The sequence below is a fragment of the Macrobrachium rosenbergii genome, chromosome 37 (assembly GCF_040412425.1).
Source record: "Macrobrachium rosenbergii isolate ZJJX-2024 chromosome 37, ASM4041242v1, whole genome shotgun sequence".
Taxonomy (NCBI): domain Eukaryota; kingdom Metazoa; phylum Arthropoda; class Malacostraca; order Decapoda; family Palaemonidae; genus Macrobrachium; species Macrobrachium rosenbergii.
In genome coordinates, this window is record NC_089777.1 from 33324780 (window position 1) to 33344036 (window position 19257).

The window sequence follows — 19257 nt, forward strand, 5'->3', positions numbered from 1 at the left end:
TCAACATTGGACAGCCCGTGATTCAGGCGTTATGGCACGGCCAGGAATCAGGGAAATATGGTTTTACGGTCAACATTCGCCATAAAGCACTAAACATGACACGTGAAATGACCCAACAGCCATAAATAATTTAGTAGGTCTAACAAACAGCGGAGCTTGATCTAATTAAAGGAACGATCTTGATCGTCCAAAAGTACCTTACTAAGTTCTGTACTCATTCACTGAAAGTACAGCTAAGTGTGATGCCGTTTTATATTCTTTAGAGTTTAAAGGTAAATTTCTCTTGTACGGAAACTGCAAGGATAGCCACTGTCATCAGAGGATCAAGAACAATTTCATGGGGGACCACCAATTTTCATATATATATTATATATATATATATATATATATATATATATATATATATATATATATATATATATATATATATATATATATATATTAATAATTTATTTCATCGATTTTTATTTTTTCCCATTTTTATATTTCTTATTTGTTTAATTTATTATTTTTCCCATCTAAATCTTCAATATTATTATTTTATAATTATATTTCATGGGGAGAGAGGCCACGTGCCCAGGTACCCCTGCACGGATCCACTAGTGGCCACAATATTGGTTACTTTCATCCTTATCAGGGCTAAAACTTGAAGTTGGATTTGTTCATGTGAATAGTCATTTGATATATATATATATATATATATATATATATATATATATATATATATATATATATATATATATATATATATATATATATATATATATATATATATATTATATAATATATTCTTAATAATTACCCATGTTATTTTCTTCAAACACATCATTTACTATTGACTTTCTGTTGTGTTTAGGCTCGACAGGGATACTATATACATTTGATCTCTACAGGTCATGTTAAAGTAAAAAAAAAAAAAAAGTGCATCTCTACAACATTTTCTCACATTCCGGAAAGCTAGTTTCGATGGCCATTCATCGTCCACTGTGCCTAAAAGTGAATAAACAAGCACTGAAACTATGTAACATCTAATTTTATGTTATAATAATTGTTAGATTATATGTTTGTTACGTTGAACAACTAAATACTGAATACGTATCTTTTTGTAATACATAAAATATCAGATTCAATCTGTGGTTTTTTTAACATCATGGATAAGAACAATTCCATTCCGTCACAGTCTTGACCCAGGAGGTTGCAGGTATATTTGATGTTAGGTATTTAAAGCAATTATCTCCGCAGAACAGTCAGTATGCATTTCATAGTCCCAAATTATTGTCTGGTTCAATGAAATCATCCTTATTTTATGACAAGACAATGCTGTCGAAAGTTAGACAGTTTTTAAAATCGTCCTCCTCGATAAATACTTAAAATAATAAAATTTATGATTCTTGAACGATGAATAATTACACTGGAGACTAATATAGATCACCTGAATCATACGGAACGAAAAAGGAAATGAAAAAAGACGATGAATCGTTGGAATCATACAAAATTACCAATACTCCTGCTGAAAGGGGCAGATAAACCATGCAAATCCATTCTGAAGATAAGGTCACATGATGCGAAGTCAGAGGATCGTCGAGAACATTCCATGCGGGATCGGGTGATGCAAGAATTAATCATCACTTGTCGAAAGATGGCGCAATATCCCTCATTCACTTGTGTTATACTGTTTGCTAACGTCTTTTAACACCATGAGAACTGATTATGTTAGGTGGAGTGCATTCACTGCCGACACAGCCGTAGAAAGAGTTAAAACACCTATGTATGGAATGTTTTTCCGGGCCTGGTGATGACGTCAGGCGTGCCATCTCACCGTGACTAGCATAAGCTTCCGCGTCCTTTGTGTTGATAACCAATGTTGCATCACGTGAGCAAATATTCTTTAAAGAACGCTGAACGTTCCCGGCGCGTCAGCCAAAAGGTTTGAGCATATTGTACGATTATTATTTATGAATTGGCGCCTCCAAAGAAGCAAGGGAAACCTAAAAAGTAAAAGAAACCTCTGGCATCGTTCCGGTTTAGTGATTGCGTCAGCCGCTGGTATAAAATCGAGCAGAGGTCCCGCCTCAGTGCAAACGTCTCACGCCGTCTGAAGGACACACCCACCGGGCAAACTACAGTAGATACCGACCGCTGGCTCTGATTCACCTTGCAACACCGTATACTACTCCCGATACATTCAGCACTGCAGTATTCTTCAACGTGGTATTCATTTGCGCAACTAAGTTCTTTCCAGTTGAATAGGTACGTATGTTTATTGTGTAAAAATGCAGTCGCTCAATTAGATTCCCTTGCAGAAGAGACTCGGGGAAGAAGCGATGACTATTCGGAAGTGTGGTCAATTTTTTCTGTTGGACTTCAGTTTTATAGTGACTACATACAAAGTGCCATCTGATGCTGACTTAATACGAAATGGAGAAGGAATAGCGATCTGGCCATGAGCTGTGTTCATGCACTTTCATTCATGATTCCTTGGTGTGATATTTTGCTGTTTCCCCATTCTCTGTTATCAGTGCATCACTGTTTGCGTTAGCTGATAACGATGACGCATGAAACTTGTGCGTCTTTCTGTCTTGCATTTCTAATGTCTTAAACACGGCGCTATTCTTGAGAAATATCACGCAAACTTCCTTTTATCTTTAAATCAGTAGGTACACACACACATATATATATATATATATATATATATATATATATATATATATATATATATATGTATATATATATATATATATATATATATATATATCATACACACACACACACACATATATATATATATATATATATATATATATATATATATATATATATATATATATATATATATATATTAACTTTATCACATACACAATTGTTCTGTGCATTAGTAGAATTACTAAAAGGACCTCGTTCAAACTGGATGGTATCTAATGGAGTTTTTATAAAAGTTACATTTCTTGGACAAACTGTCCACATTATCAAGTATATTAGATATCCAGTTTGAATGATATAGATATGTATATATATATATATATATATATATATATATATATATTATATATATATATATATATATATATATATATATATATATAATATATATATATATTATTAAATCATTTGTGATCCGTATTCATTACCTTTCACTCGACAAAGAAAACCAATAATTCGTATTTTGCTGTTAAGACCGAAATTATTCATTATATATATATATATATATATATATATATATATATATATATATATATATATATATATATATATATATATATATATATATATATATATATATATGTATATATATTATTAAATCATTTGTGACGTCCGTATTCAGCGTTACCTTTCATTCGACAAAGAAAAACCAATAATTCGGCGTATTTTGCTGTTAAGACCGAAATTATTCATTGTTTTCTTGTTCTGAACGATAAAGCAGAAAATATTTACACTTCAACGAAAATATTGGCTTAGAAACATGTGCAATAGGAAAGATTTCCGTCTGATAAACGTTTTTAAATAACAACGGGTATCAATCATGTGTCATTGTTTTAAGAAATTAGGCTCTGCTATGGTACTTTAGAAACTGGTCTATCTCAAATACAGTTTCAAGAAAGTGAGCCTCTTCAAGATAAAATAATTATCGAGATCTATGATTGCAGCTTTAAGGCTAAGAAAATTCTTAAGTTTTATTAAATTACTTTTCTCTAATTTTGTATTGTAGAAGCTTCTAAACAGAATTCGTAAAATAAACCAAATGTTACCGAGATCGAGTCAGTAGCCGGTTCCAGCGTAACTTTTCTTGTTCTGGCAACGGATTTGCTTAAAATTTAAGATTGTCCCCATCGCCTGTTGTATTGTTTACCAGTATTGCTCAGATAACTTTAACCAAAAGAGAAATTGATTGTGGTCACTGTAAAACTGAAGCTTCAGGAAATAACCAGCATTAAGAGAGAGCGTGGAATATCTCGAGTACTACATGCTATCCGGCGTTAAACACGTTTAACGTGAGTATGCATTCCGTTTGTTCCTTAACCCTCCTTTTGCAGCTGTGAAACTCTGAAGGATCTCTGCCTCAGGAAGACAGCAGCAGACGAATCCCGTGTTGTCAGTGTGATGGTTCCTGTCCTGAGATCAGAGAGCAAGGGAATGATCCTTTACTCAGCCAAGTGAGTATCATGTATGTCTCCCAAATACCTCATTTAATGTTACTAACTTTACCCAACTCTTACAGCAACCAGAATGTTCCGTCCAATGTGCTTTGGCCCACCCTCTGAAAGCTTCGGGCCCCTGTGGCATTATGGTGCTGGTCCCTTTCATGGTCCTGGAAGGTTTCGTGATTCCCATCCGATGGATCACTGGGGTCCACCTCATCCACCTATGGGGCCTGGTCACTGCAGGCCAATGGGACCTCCTCCTCATAAGAGATGGCATCATTCTGGAAGGTTCCACCACAAGCCGCATGGTCCACACCATCGCCGTCAAGGTGCTCACCCACACTGCCCACTCTACGGACCACTGAGACACAAAAAACGTTCCATGAGGCCAGGGTTTGCAATGGCTGCTTCCCATGAGCTTGCTCGCATGATGATGTCGGTGATGTCTGACCTGGAACGATTAAGTAACTATTTTCCATGGAATGATGATGATGATGATGATAATGAAGGAGATGATTGCAATAATCAAGCACCCAATGAAAGTCCAGAGGAAAGTCAAGAAAATGACGCAGAAGAGAACTGTGAAGATGATGTGTGGGTAAACACAAAGGAAGGGAATAAAACAACCCAAATTTTTATTGGACCTTATCTAGAGAAGGAAGTCGTGGTGAGAGCTGAAGGATATGATGGTGTTCTGATAGAAGCATCTCACCTTCACGATGGGAACGTCGTTGCTTCCATGATGAAGCGTCTGCCACCTCCTTTTGAAAGGGACTACACCGTTTCTCATTTTCAGGAGGGACCCATCATTTTAATTACCGCCATGAACGCAGGAACAGAGGAAGTTCCTGAAACAGATCAAGAGCAAAATTCAAGGGATATGATGAATGATGACTAATACTTCAATCACAGCGTTATTAGCTGCATTCTTTGACATGTTTCTTTCTCTGTACTGGCATGAAACTTGAAACCCTAAAATTGATTCAGTTTTTGTCCTAAAATTGTTCTGTACAATTTTGGAAATATATACTTCAATCAAAGTATAAAAAATGGTTTTATTATTTCCTTAATGAAAGCAAATATTTTTTTAGTTCCTGAACACATGAACTCAGGGGATTATTTTAGAATTTTATTTGCTAATAAAATTTCATGATTTTTCATCAAAATTTCCATCCACCTGAGATTTCTTTCAAATAGCAGCACAAGTAAGATCAGGGTGTTCATGGTGGGAAGAGTTTAGGCCCTTATTGGTTGCTGATGATATCATCAACTTACCCTGAGACTGGTTGTACGTGGTGTCTACTACTGTCCAACCCACATTGTCAAATACCACATTCCAAAAGATTTCTTTCAAGTTTTCAAAAAACATTAATGCAGCTTCTATTCACTCCATATAGTAGTTGTTCGAAGGCATGTGTTTCTTTCTCAAAAGCTTAGTAACAGACTGAACAGTTACTAAATTATCTTAATTTGGCATATGTAATCCAGAAGATGGAGTACAAAGCATAACCACATCATTTTTTATATTACTTACTTTCCCTTTTAAGAGAGCTTTACTATTAATATTGATCCTCTTGATAAAATAAAAAATTATTTAAGTTATAAGTAGTTTTAACATCAATTTTCAGGTACTCGAGTGGTTAGTTTTTTTGGCAAATCACCTAACATAACCTAGGGCACTATAAATTTATAAACAAAAAGTAGCAAATTTGCTACCTAACCTAACCACATTTAACCTAACCTAACATAGGACACCAGGTCCTTGCCAGGCCAGGGGCTTCAACACCCTGGAAACCCAGTTAACATATGGGACAAGACTCAGGTTCCTTGCTTAGCCAAAGGGAATGTCACCTGGACCACCAAACCCAACTTAACCTATGGTACTATAAAGTAAAATAAATAACAGGGTTACAACCTATACTAGCTAACCCTAGGATGCCTATTTCCTTATGTGGCTGGGAGGCTTTTCCCTTCTGGATACTCCTCCACTAACACAACCCAAATTGCCTGGTCCTTACTTAACCTAGTGCATTGTTCCACTTTAAAAACACAATAAACCTTATCTTAATCAGAATCAACTTGCAGAAGTAAGCTATCATTGGAACTTTAATACATCTTTGTATTTCACACTTTCGTATTTTCTGCCACCCAAAAACCCTCTTTTCCTATCCTGGTTCCCCAAAGGTAGGCTAAAAGAGATTTCAGTATCCTTAAACTACTAATTTATTACTGAAACACACGTTAAAAATGTTCAAAACACACTGGGAAAAATCCAGTTCAGTAAAAATAATCTGGGAAACAGGAGTTGGACATGTACGCCAAAGGAACTAAGATTAAGAACTTGGCTGGTTTTTCAGCAATTCCAGAATCCCACTTCATAAGTTGTGAAACTTAGAACAAAAGAACAAGTTGGTTTCAGCACTCTTCATGTACTCACATTTCCTTATGAATATAGCAAAAAATGTTCCAGATATGCTAGTCATCCTTATAAGGACTGTAATTCTGATTGGGAGCCCCACGCCCTTGGACATCACATTAATAAAGAATTTATATAAAAAAAAGTACAAGTGGATAACAACGTTCGTCGGTAACTGTCTCCGTGAAAGTAAATTGGCAATAGATTTTAATAAGATTTTTGCAATAAGCATACCATGGAGACTTAAGAACTGAGCAATAAAACTCAAAATCAGGAACTGGTATTAAAGTAAAATAATATCCTTACTTCTTATGATTCTGCATGCTGCCAGATATATCAAGTCAAAAAACTGCCTTGATATATAATTCTCATTCCTGAGGATATAAGTTTAACATCTTTTCTACAACTTTATCTTACTATCTGTTGTGACGCATTTTACTTAATTATTGAAATATAAATTCAACCATGATATTTATTCCAAATCAGTTCCCATACTGGCATCTGTTCTTTGCATTCTATTTGCCAAGTTTGTGATGGAGAGAAGGCTATTTGAGAAGCTTGGATGGAGACTGACTTAGAAAGAGACATGTGAGGGGCAGACAAAGGCAAAAGGAGGTAGGCTGGACACATGTCAGAAAAAACTCTTACCTGAGGTGTTATAATTCCAGAACTAACTAGAATGGATGCTGCAGACTTCCAAATTATATAGACCAGGCGAGAAAAACGTCCTCGTGCCGCTCTTGCCCTCAGGGAGGTAAGTCAAGCCTCAACACAAGTTGTTTGTTGTCCAAGTAAGGACAGGTAAACAACCAGATGCTTCTGTTCTGGTCCAAGGTTCCCAGGTGAAGAAGAGCTTTCCACAGGTTGTGGCCAGCGTAGGGTCATGGGAGCCAGTCTCATTTGCCAAGCACAGTTTACTGAAACGATCCTGGCCACAGCAGTAAAAGTCTATAGATAAAGGGAAAAATTAGGGTCAGTAATTGGCTACTCGGGACCTCTCAGGTCTAGCAAAATAAATGAGAGCTGCACTGGGTGTGTGATTCCCTTTCAGATTAGGAAGAGCCCATCAAAAATTATGGCAGCAGCACGAAAAAAGTGAATATTCATAACAATATATATATAAATATATATATATATATATATATATATATATATATATATATATATATATATATATATATATATATGATGCGTACCAAGTACCTGGTTATTACACAACTAATCTCAAAATTAAAAAATTTAACTCACTTCAGCCAGATACCTGAACTCTCATAACAATAGGAATTACGACTGAGTACTCTAAAGGTAACAGTGATCCCTTGAAAAACTTATTAATCACTTGAAAAACCAAACTAAGTTTATCAGAATATGTGTGAGGTATCAACAATTAAACAAGAAATATTCTAGAGTAAAAGGGCATCACTCCATCAAACAACTTAACCGTTTCCCTAGTCTTAATTCACTTTAGCAAAACTAAAAGAACAAAACATGTTTATCACTTTGTCTTATGCATACACAATTAATCCTATTCACTGGTGGTCAATAAATGAAACGCTGTTTTTCTGAAAATATTAAATACAAAAATTTATTTTTAAATTCAAAATTTATAATTAGAATTCACAACCTGAAAAATTTACTATTGCTTGAAAATAACACAAAACTTAATTAATTCTTGAATTACATTATGGAACAAAACTAATTCACAATAACTTTATCAGGAATTTAAATTAACCAAGAAAATTTAAACTATCAAGAATTACTCAAGATTTGAAAAGAAAACCTTAATAAATGAAAATTAAATCAAGTACGCAATGTTAAATTACCAAGAAATATTTAAAATGCTACGTAAATAAATGTTACATCAGAAACATAAAAAAAATGTGAAAATATGAAGAGATTGCAATCACAAAAACACACAAAAATACACAAAATATTCATCAATAATAATTTCAGTATGGCAAAGTTTCCTAACTTATTATACCATGGTATTAATAAGTAATAATCACGTTACTTTACAGAAGTTTGTGAAAATTTTTGTAAAATCACTTGCTGCAGCTGCTTTTCCACAAAACACACTTTTAATAAGGTGCCGTTACACTTTTCCTACCATCAGATCTCAAAAAACCTAATAGCAGTGACCATAATATTCTACGTTAATTGATAACTTCTCTCTTTTGAAGAGAGAGAGGGAGAGAGAGAGAGAGAGAGAGAGGTCTCAAGAATAAGAATGAAACAGATTTCAGAATTCCAGCAGCACATGAAACAATTACATGACGTCATTAAGGCATTTTGGTTACAAGATGCTGAAAGAGAAATTTCTAGAATGAAGGTGACGTCACTCCCAGCAAAACGTTTTGAATGCAGTCTTACAAAACATGACGTAACTGATCAGGACATGTTCTTCTTTCTCTCAAAGGGGCGTACGTGATCAGAGCCACGTACGTAACAATGCGAAATCACTCGTTTTTCGTTCGTACAGGACGAATCTTTTACAGAAACCTCTACACGATCGAAACGTTCTGCAATCGGCTAACTATGATTGACTTGTTTTATAAACAAGATGAAAAACTTAGTTGATTCCCTGAACGAATCGGCAATTGTTATTCCGAACTGTCCTTTACGTTAACCCAAAACAAAGCGCGCTCTCTTATCTCAACTAATGACAATCGAAATGAAACAAAGTTCTCACTAGGACAGACGTGTTCCTTATGCTGTGCTTTTATCAAGAAAAATATTATTCATTCTAAATTACGTTATTAAATTATTTAAATCATTATTTCCTTTGAGATCTGATGCCAAACTAAATACGACACTTCAACAATCACTATCATTACATATAACACATGATAAATAAAGGAGTAAATATATCAAAATATCGCATGACATACATATTACAAGGCAACATCATGAATATATATATATATATATATATATATATATATATATATATATATATATATATATTCACAAGACTTCCCAATACTTATTTTATACAACATTTTACATAGGCTAAAATTGTATGTGCTCTGTTCACTATGTTTTACACATCACCGATTAATACCATGCATCCGGCTATTTTTTATATACTCTTAATTGGCTTGCTTTCTCTCTATCCGTTTGCTTGTCTGGGTCAAATCTTGTAATTCAATTTTCGACCTGTTCCCTTCGTCCGATGGACTTGAAATTTAACGTGGTTACTCATGCATGATGACAATACAACCTTAAATGACCAGTAGGTCAGCAGTGGCCTCTATTGACCCTAAGTGACCTCTCCCAGTATCTCAGCATTTGTATGAAATCAATAACTCTTCGGATTTTCCATGCCTTCTTTGACTTGGGAGACTAGGTTAATAACTCTACGGATTTTTCAAACCTTTGGCTCGACAGGATATGATGGAATATCACGTTCAACTTCGTTAGCTACAATCATAAATAGGTTACAATTTCTGGCAAGACTGAAAAGTATGAAATAAAAAAAATTTAAACATTTTCAGCACGCTTTTAATAATAAAAAGTAAAAAATAATTTTTGAGACACCAGGATTTCCTTGCAATTAATCATTCTACAAAAATTATAGCTTGGGCGCCAAACATGGAAGGAAATGCTACAAGATACCCACGCTTTATTTTTGTAGACATGATTAATTGTAAGAAAATCCTGGTGTATCTCAAAAAATTATTTTTTAATTTTAGTGCGTTTCAATAAAGACATGTTTAAAAAAATTTATATATATATATTTTTTCATATCGTGCATGGGCCTGGCTACCACTTATTTGCTACTGCCCAACAAGACAACGATTCAATTCACATATAAGCAAGTGTGGACATAACAATTATGTCAAGGGGGATGGAGCCGGTTGAAGGACTAAGGCAGCCGGGAGATAACCGATCGTGTGTACAAGGCCTTAAATGCCTCCTTAAATGCCATAGTTAAGATAATAGAACTTAGGCCAAAGGCCAAGCTCTGGGATCTTTGCAGTCATTCAGCGCTGAAAGAGAAACTGACAGTCATTAAGAAGGTTTGAAAGGTGTAACAGGAGGAAAACCTCTAATTGCACTATGAAGTATTTGTTAGGAGAGGGTGGAAAGTAAGATGGAAGAAAGAGAAAATGAGCGGAGGTAAAGTGAAAGGAATAAAAGGGGTTACAGCTGGGGGCCGAAGGGTTTATACTTGTTGATGTTATTCGTCGGAATAAGCAATTTGTTTTCGCGCTTCACCTCCTCGCTCTAACTTCTGCTTAATCCTACTCGGCCTAAGCAATTTTTCATTGAGTCTGCCATCCTCAGATTAAGCAATTCCTCAACGCTCCCGTAGGTGGCTACTGCTGTCAGTGGACCTCACGTGGTGCACTGTAAGCATTACTTAAGGTTCTTTGCAGCGTCCCTCCGGCTCTTAGCGGCAACCGCTTTCATTCCTTTTTCTCTACCTCCCTTCATATTCTCTGTCTTCCATCTGACTTTCTACCCTCTTTGAACAGTTGTTTCACATTGCAGCTACAAGGTTTTCCTCATGTTACATTTTTCAAACATTTTCACTGTCAATTTCCCTGTCAGCGCTGAATGACATCAATAGGTCCCAGCACTTGGCTTTTGGCCTAAATTCTATACTCCAATTCCAATTCCTCAACTCTCTTTCCCTTCCGGCTTTTCCCCTCAAAGAACGTTCAGTTAGGGTGAAGCTCGCTTAGCAAATCTATTGGCCTTTATAGCACGATTTGCCTAAAAAGAGACTTAGCAGCATCCCGAGATGTGTCTTCGTAAAGAAACCCTTAACGGCGTTCACCTTTTTCGAAATAAACTAAGATAATCATCCTGGTAAGTAAAAGTTAAGTCTTAGTTTAAAGACCACTGCCCTGATTAACAGCTCTCCTAGGGCTGGCCCGGAGGATTAAACTTTTTTTACCAGATAAAGCCAGTTGGTTACCTTGCAATCACCTGCCTTGTGGAATCCGAGGTAAGTAAACTCCATAATTTTAGAGTTACTTCTTTCACTATAATAATGCTTATTGTTCGTGCCTGTTACCAGTTTCTCAGATTCGTTTCTTCACCATTCACTAAACGTATTTAAAAGGTAATGACATTTTACCACAACCATTCTGTTCTAGAGCAAACAGTTTATTAAAAACCGTATTGAGAATTCACTTGTAAATTATGGGGCCTATGTACCAATAAGTTTTTTATACCTGTATTTTACTTCATTCACTAATTTACAAATTCCTTCAGTAGTTTGCAATTTTCTTTTCCGTAATAAGCAGAAACGATAGCAATTAAAGATAAACATTAACACAAATATCATTTCATATGATACATCCATATGAAGCATTCCATATCTAACGACAGTCATGTTAAAATCTTCCAAACGTCTTTTTGATTACAAAACTATTTTGCTTCGATCTGTTTAGGTGCTCAAATCCACAAACTCACTAAGCCAACAGTATCCGTAATAGTTACTATCCTAAACAACCAGTCCTGAGAATTATTAGTCTTTAAATTGGTTTTATGAATAGAATGGAATAGAATTTACCATTTAAGCCTAATGAGAATGACAAGCGCTGGGATCTATGAGGTCATTCAGTGGTGAAAGGGAAAATTGAGAGTAGAAAGGTTTGAAAGGTGCAGTAGGAGAAAACCTCTCAGTGCACTATGAAACAATTGACAGGAGAGGGTGGAAAGAAAGATAAAAGAGAATACGAACGTAGGTACAGTAAAAGGAATGAAAGGTGTTGTAGCTAGTGGACGAAGGGACGCTGCAGATAGCCTTAAGTAATGCCTACAGTGCACCGCATGAGGTGCACCGACGGCACTACCATCCTACGGAGATTTCATGGGTAGTTGTGAAAATGATGGTCATTACCCTATACTACTATCCATTTCAGGGACCGAGTCGGTAGAGTTCTCGGCTAGCACTCTGCTAGGCCCGAGTTCGAGTCTCAGACCGGCCAATGAAGAGAGGAATTTATTTCTGGTGATAGAAATTCATTTCTCACTACAGTGTGGTTCGTATTCCACAATAAGCTGTAGGTCCCGTTGCTAGGTAACCAATTGGTTCTTGACCACGTAAAATAAGTCTAATCCTTCGGGCCAGCCCTAGGAGAGCTGTTAATCAGCTCAGTGGTCTGGTTAAACTAAGGTATACTTAAGGGACCGTGAGTCATCGTTTTTCTCGAATACCTTTCAAACTAATTATTTGATCGAAATGATACTTTGACACAGTGTACAAGACACCTCCCGCTCATTTTTGGTAATATAATGCATTGTCAAATGGTGTTAGTTAAGGCGTTTACTCCTGACTTTTAAAGGCAAAGCGCATGAGTCAGCAGGACTAATCTACAGAACCAAAGGTCCGTTTCCCCATCCTCCCTCCCTCCCTCTCTCTTTTCTTTATCTTTGTTTTTCTCCTCTCCCCCAGTGCCTCTGTAATTTACAATATGCAATAAAATACCATTTTTCAAGATATTTTTCAATACCAGCAGATAACTGGAGAGTTCATAATGAAAAGGACAGCGAGGTTTGATGTAACGACCATAATAATGGTTAATTTTTCCCAACGTTTTCTGTTAATAGTATCCTTGGCGTGTCAGGTAATACCGTAATAAAGGGTCGTCTTTCGGCTGCAAGCACTTGCAGTATACAAAGTATTCAATGCATAATTGATGGAGACGGGTTTTTCATCGCTGTCATGGCCGCCATGTTACTTTGTTAATTATATAATGGGTTGTAAGTTAATTAAACTATGTGACTTAATTTTGGTTACCTTATCTTACCTCCTAGTATTCAACACGTCGATACGATGGGTAAAGGGTTTAAGAGGCCTTTTTTTTATAGGTCGTGCTCCGAGTTTATGAGCGGGGCCTTTCTGGACAGATTCTACCCTTCCCTCCCCCTCCCCCCTTTCCTAACTACAACCCGGCAGTTTCGGTATTTTTACTTCTTTTCGATATTATACAGGCTGTAGAATTCAAAAGTGTTGTCTATATAATCAAACAATGACTGCTTTGCATTATATGCATTAAAAAAAAAAAAAACAGCCGAAGCAAAATCCGTTAGAGTTCAAAAGGTGTTCGAGTGTTTCAATCCGTGATAGTTGCCGTTGACCGCCGTCCAGAAAGGCCCCGCTCATAAACTCGGAGCACGACCTAGGTGGGTCTGAGATTGTGGTATGTTCACTGGGTGAACAGGGTGAAGGTCATGCGCTCTTTAGCCTACACCCATTTATATAACTTAATACAATAACAATAATTAAATGAACACAGATTCCACAAAAACCAATATATTTATGCCATCCAAAACTACTCAATGTCATACAATAGACAGGAAAGGGGGCGCGGAGACGGGGAACCAGGGAAGTGGGTTGAGGGAGGGATGAGGATGGGAAGGGGAGGGAGGGAGGTAGGGGGGACGGGATGGGGATGACGTTCGAATGCATAGGTTGGCGAAGCTTGGCAACACCATGCAAGTCAAGAGTAAACGCCTTAACTAACACCATTTGACAATGCACGTCGTCTTGTACACTGTGTCAAAGTACCATTTCGATCAAATAATTCGTTTGGAAGATATTTGAGAAAAATGATGACTCTCGGTCCCTGAAATGGATATTAGTGACGTATTAAATTGAATGGAATGTGAAATTTAGGCAAAGACCAAAGCGCTGGGACCTACGAGGTTATTCAGAATCGAAGTGGCCTATTTAAACAGAAATCGTTAAAGCAAATTATTAAATGTTTTTGGTAAAAGAAACTTTGCATCTCAAAGCTTTATGTGGTCAACAAGATTTGTTTGCCAAACGACCTCCGCTCTCCCCACCCCCCATTAAAAACCTCGCACAATACTTTAACAAGAATTCAACTTCAGTATTTTCTTTTTTAATCTATAAATTAAAGATTCTTTTCACCTGCATTAAATTCTATATTTAACCCTGTACCTTAACTTCAATGTTTAAGCATTTTTTTTTGTAAGACTTAAAATTCTTTTCACCTGCGTTAAATCCTATATTTAGCCACGTAGCTTAAGACCCTTGTCCATGGAAGTGTAAGTGATCATCACATTATCAAATTTTCATACCAATGAATGGAAAATTCTTTGTACTAGCTCCATGAAACAAATAATTTGATATTTAGTTTTACCTTCTAAATACTGTTCTAAAGTAGTAAAATTACGTAATTTACATAATTAGCTAAGGGCATTTGAGTCGTCACAAACAATACCCAAACCACAATTCCACTGTAAGTGTTGAACAAATGGAATTTTCAACAATTCTATGAGGGTGGCTTACATTAATTTGCTTACGTTTGAAATTTGATATAGGCTTTTCACGTGTATTCACTCACACGAGAATACTGTTAAACAGTCTGGTATATTTCTAAATTGAGTAGTTTTTACCTTCAACATCTGTAATTATATGGATGGTAAACCACATTCCACATACTTTGTTTTCCCCTATGAAAATACCGTGGTGGTAGTCAAGAACTGAAAACTAAAGACCCATTATTTATTAATTTAAATTATAATACACAAGAAAATGGTAAGTTTACGAATGCAGAATATCCGAGGAACCTAACTTACAAACCTACCAGAATTTTAAATGAAAAGCGCAGCATGGAAAATTTAGAAATTAAATTGAATAGAAGCCTACATCTACCTTGTCGACATATTGGATCCGTAGAAATACCAGCCTAACACTGAAAGATTCTCAAATTCGCCTCGTGTCTGCATTGAATATAGAATTGAACATAGAATTTAGGCCAAAGGCCAAGCACTGGGACCTATGAGGTCATTCAGCGTTGAAACAAATTGACAGTAAAAGGTTTGAAAGGTTTAACAGGAGGAAAACCTCGCAGTTGCGCTATTAATCAATTGCTAGGGGAGGGTGGAAAGTCAGATGGAAGAAAAAGAATATGGAAGAAGGTACAGTAAAAGGAACGAAAGGGGTTGCAGCTAGGGGCCGAAAGCACGCTGCAAAGAACCTTAAGTAATGCCTACAGTGCACCACATGAGGTGCACTGATGCATTACCACCCTACGGGGTCACCATGTACACATTTTCTTGATTTCTGGTTCATCCAGCAAGTTTGACCTGTAACAGAAAAACGACAGCAGCAGAAAACGTGAACTCTAGCTTAGATCTCTTTTACTTTAATAAGGGTAAATAGCTTATAAAAAGCGTGAGTTACGATTCTCCAATCAATGCCCAAAAAAGATTATTACCCACTGAAAACTTGCAACATCTGGAGTAAGATTGTATTGTACATTTTACACCATAATTATGCATTAAGGCTGTATAACAGACATTTATACTTTACAGTGCTACCCTGATTCTGACGCCGTTTAAAGTTAAAAATTCTCACTGTACGTAGAAACCACTCAAAATTTAAATATCAATACTAGGAAAATTTACTATTCTGGAATCCGCTAAAATCAAAATTAAGACAACCCAAATTCTATTATCAAAGTCGTATTCTTAAAAATATACATTTGGTCTCAAAATTTCAGGTAAAAGTTAAATAAACCGCTAAACTTTAAAATAAAGCTGCGAAGTTATGTAATGTGAACTCTTGTTAAGAGAGGTAATGATTACATCATTAGATCAGTTTTGCCATTAATCATTATCAAAAGACTTAAAGCTCCTACAGTACTCCCACCTTAGTATACTCAAGATTTATATTGGTACATGGATTAACTGCCTGATGACCTTTTAAACATTGCAGGTGCTATATAGCAAATACGATCAAATACCCGATCGCCATGGATAAAAACTTGGCGAACACGAACGTTCAGCAACGTTCATGACAGCATCGAATTCACTAAATTTATTGGGTGCCAGCAATTGCATCCAACTATAATATCTTCAAAACCGCATTATGGTAATGCGTATTTCACATACTGAAAGCCTTGATGGATACCACTGGAAACTTTTGCCTAATGGATAGCATCCCAAACTCACTACCTGTGCTCATGAACAGTTAATCAACGCACTGTTCAAGTTGGCATCACAGTTCCCGCTTCTGTTATGACCAGCCCCACAATGCACTGCCCTTATTTAAGGATAGTATGAATGTCTGCGCCTTGTGATCATGAACAATCATTGTGCCGATAGTACAATTTACATTGTGTATTCACGGATAGCCTAACATGCATTTGACAGTTCAGGGAAATATTCATTGTCCACGTTCATGGATGACATCACAAACTAATACCAGTATTTGTGGGTTAACATCACAAAACTATTGCTAGCTTTCATGCGTTCTTGAGTAACATTACAAACTCATTGCTAGTATTCAAGAGTAACTTCCGAACTCACTGCTTGTGTATATATATAATTATATAGTATAACTCAATTGAGTAAAACTCATTGCTTGTGTTCATAAAACAAACTATTGAATTAAGATATTACTTAGTTTAAAACAGTTCATTAGGTAGGGATTGATGGACAAAAATAATTTACGAGAAATTTTACTACTCAATTCAGTATACACAGTTCGTCCCCTGGACAGCTTTATACACCTACATGACGATACTAAGTTCCTCATAGGATCTTGGGTTCACACAGTGGTTACGGACTCTTGTCCTGTTAGTCCACTGAAGGATTTAAAGAATTTTATCGGTCCACGACTTTACAAAAGCGAAGAAAGGCATTCCTTGAAGGGATGCTAAGTCTGGCCAGGTGTACTGTTCCACTTGAAGTAGTAGTAATCCTCTGCTGATGTCTCCAAAATGGGCTATGCTAAAGACTGGTCACACATCCACATACGGAAGCATTTGGGAAGGGGAGAGATTAGTACTACACGCAGGTGTTGGACCCTTCAAAAACGTGGATAGAGACTCCCACCCCACAAAGTTATAGTCGACGTAGGCCTCTCCAGCCACGACACTCAAGTCATACGGACTGACGCTGAAAGTCCATCACAGACGGTCGCTGAGCAAGATAAGCCATCTTCCGTCTTCCACTGAAACGCCGGCTACAGCCAGAACTGCCACGCCTGTCTTTCACCGCACTCCTCTCCTCGTTCGTCGATAGCAGTTTCCTTTTCGGCTTCGGGGACTATGTAACGTCCTTTGGTTCCTGGTCCTGTTATTATTAAAAACGAGCATCAGGTTCTTCAGTGCCTTGTTTTCGATGTTAAACCCCAACTGCTGTCCTATTAGGCGTAAACTAGTAATATTTATATACTAATATTCATAACGAACCACCCCAAAGTAGTAACGACCACCCTTAAGTACAAGAACACTTGACAAATTAGCAAAGCGAATCACCTCTTAGGTGACATATTGCAATTCTGTGCAAAAAATATTCAGGACTTAATTTCCATACTTTCAACTAAAAATTGCTTTCGTGCTGTCTTAAGAACTGGAAATTCCTAGCTATGATTTACTGAAACTTCATAAAACTAATTCCATCTGCTAACAGCAGAAATCCAAACATTACTCTGGACAATCTGGGGAAATTTTTGCATGGTTTTGATGATTTTCAAGAGATTAGCTATTGAGTAAGCAAGCCCTATTTTCGTCAATGACCCGTAAATTTAGGGAGCTTCCTAGAACCCCTATAACCAGAAATTTTCTGGTTGCGAGAAAAGAAATATCAAGTTCGGATCCTCTGAAAACACTATTAAGTCAACGCCAACTTTATGCTTAAAAATTAAATTCGGTCAAAACCTTCACGAATATTGGCAAAACCTTAACCTAACCATAAAAAACCCATTTTCAGGAAGCTAAAATTCTAAAGTAAGAGACCTGTATATAGATTTGAGACCTGTATATATATTTAATCTGTTTTAAAGCTGAATATCGCCGTTTGATGGCAAAACATTAATCCAAACCTTAGGGAGCTTCTGCAAACTTCACTGAGTGGGAGGTAGCCAATCACATTTAAAATTCCTAATACCTATCTGAACTTGAACTAAGCAATATATTAAGTTTACACTTGCCACCTGGAAGAAAGTTTGATTAGTTGGCATGCACAAAACCACCCAAGAACCTGCATAGTAGGTCTTACGACCTACTATGCAGAACATGGGGGCTCCCCCACCCCTCCAGGGGTGCTGCCCCTTAAGGGGTGGAGGATATGGTAAATATTTGTATACTGTTCAAGAACAGAATATACAAATTTATAAAATGCAAAAATTTAAAAATAAAATAAAAACTAAGAAATTAAATTACAAAAACTAAAGTAAATTTAACCAAACTTAAAATTTACGACAAAAAATTACAACTAAACTTAACGGAAAATAAAATACTTCCTACATACCTGTTCTAGAGAGCAGCTTTATCATGCGTGAAGCTTTACCGTTAGAACAGGAACTCAAAAGTCGAACTCTTACCAAAAACATCCTGGAAAAGACAAAGCTTTAGAGCCGTGCAAAACTTATTCTAAATTTTGTAAGTTTTGGGCGTTTACTCACGTTTGATTATGGGTAAACGCCCACGAAAATAGTTACAATGACTGCCAAAGATTTGTACGAGACTGAACACGCGGCAAGATTCGAAAATCCCCAGAACAAATAAACAATATTAGCAATAATACAGTAACGCTCCAATGTTACCTTGTAGAAGCCCGGGTTTATTATAACTTGTCAGACGAAGTGACAACAATCGACGGAAATCTCAAGTGCCAACTGTAGTCTATCGCGAGATAAACGACTTTTTCGTATAAACTTCACAAGAGGACCAATAACGATACAATAAATTAAGGAGGAATTGAATACGC

General features: G+C 36.4%; 1 protein-coding gene and 1 long non-coding RNA gene across 2 annotated transcripts in view; one reads left to right on the forward strand and one right to left on the reverse strand.

Moving 5' to 3' along the window:
* The first annotated feature begins 2077 nt into the window (after positions 1 to 2077).
* Positions 2078 to 5189, forward strand: LOC136825462 (uncharacterized). The gene is made up of 2 exons (XM_067081937.1): positions 2078 to 2250; positions 4217 to 5189. Exon 2 carries the CDS (start codon positions 4225 to 4227, stop codon positions 5035 to 5037), a length of 813 nt encoding a protein of 270 aa, XP_066938038.1. The 5' UTR covers positions 2078 to 2250; positions 4217 to 4224; the 3' UTR covers positions 5038 to 5189.
* An 11798-nt stretch (positions 5190 to 16987) lies between these two features.
* Positions 16988 to 19257, reverse strand: part of LOC136825471 (uncharacterized) — a 2371-nt gene continuing 101 nt past the window's right edge. The window contains exons 1-3 of the long non-coding RNA XR_010849351.1: positions 19094 to 19257; positions 18799 to 18881; positions 16988 to 17619 (exon numbers count right to left, since the gene is read on the reverse strand). The exon at positions 19094 to 19257 is cut by the window's right edge and continues 101 nt beyond it. This is a non-coding gene — a long non-coding RNA (uncharacterized lncRNA). The remainder of the gene's footprint in view (positions 17620 to 18798; positions 18882 to 19093) is intronic.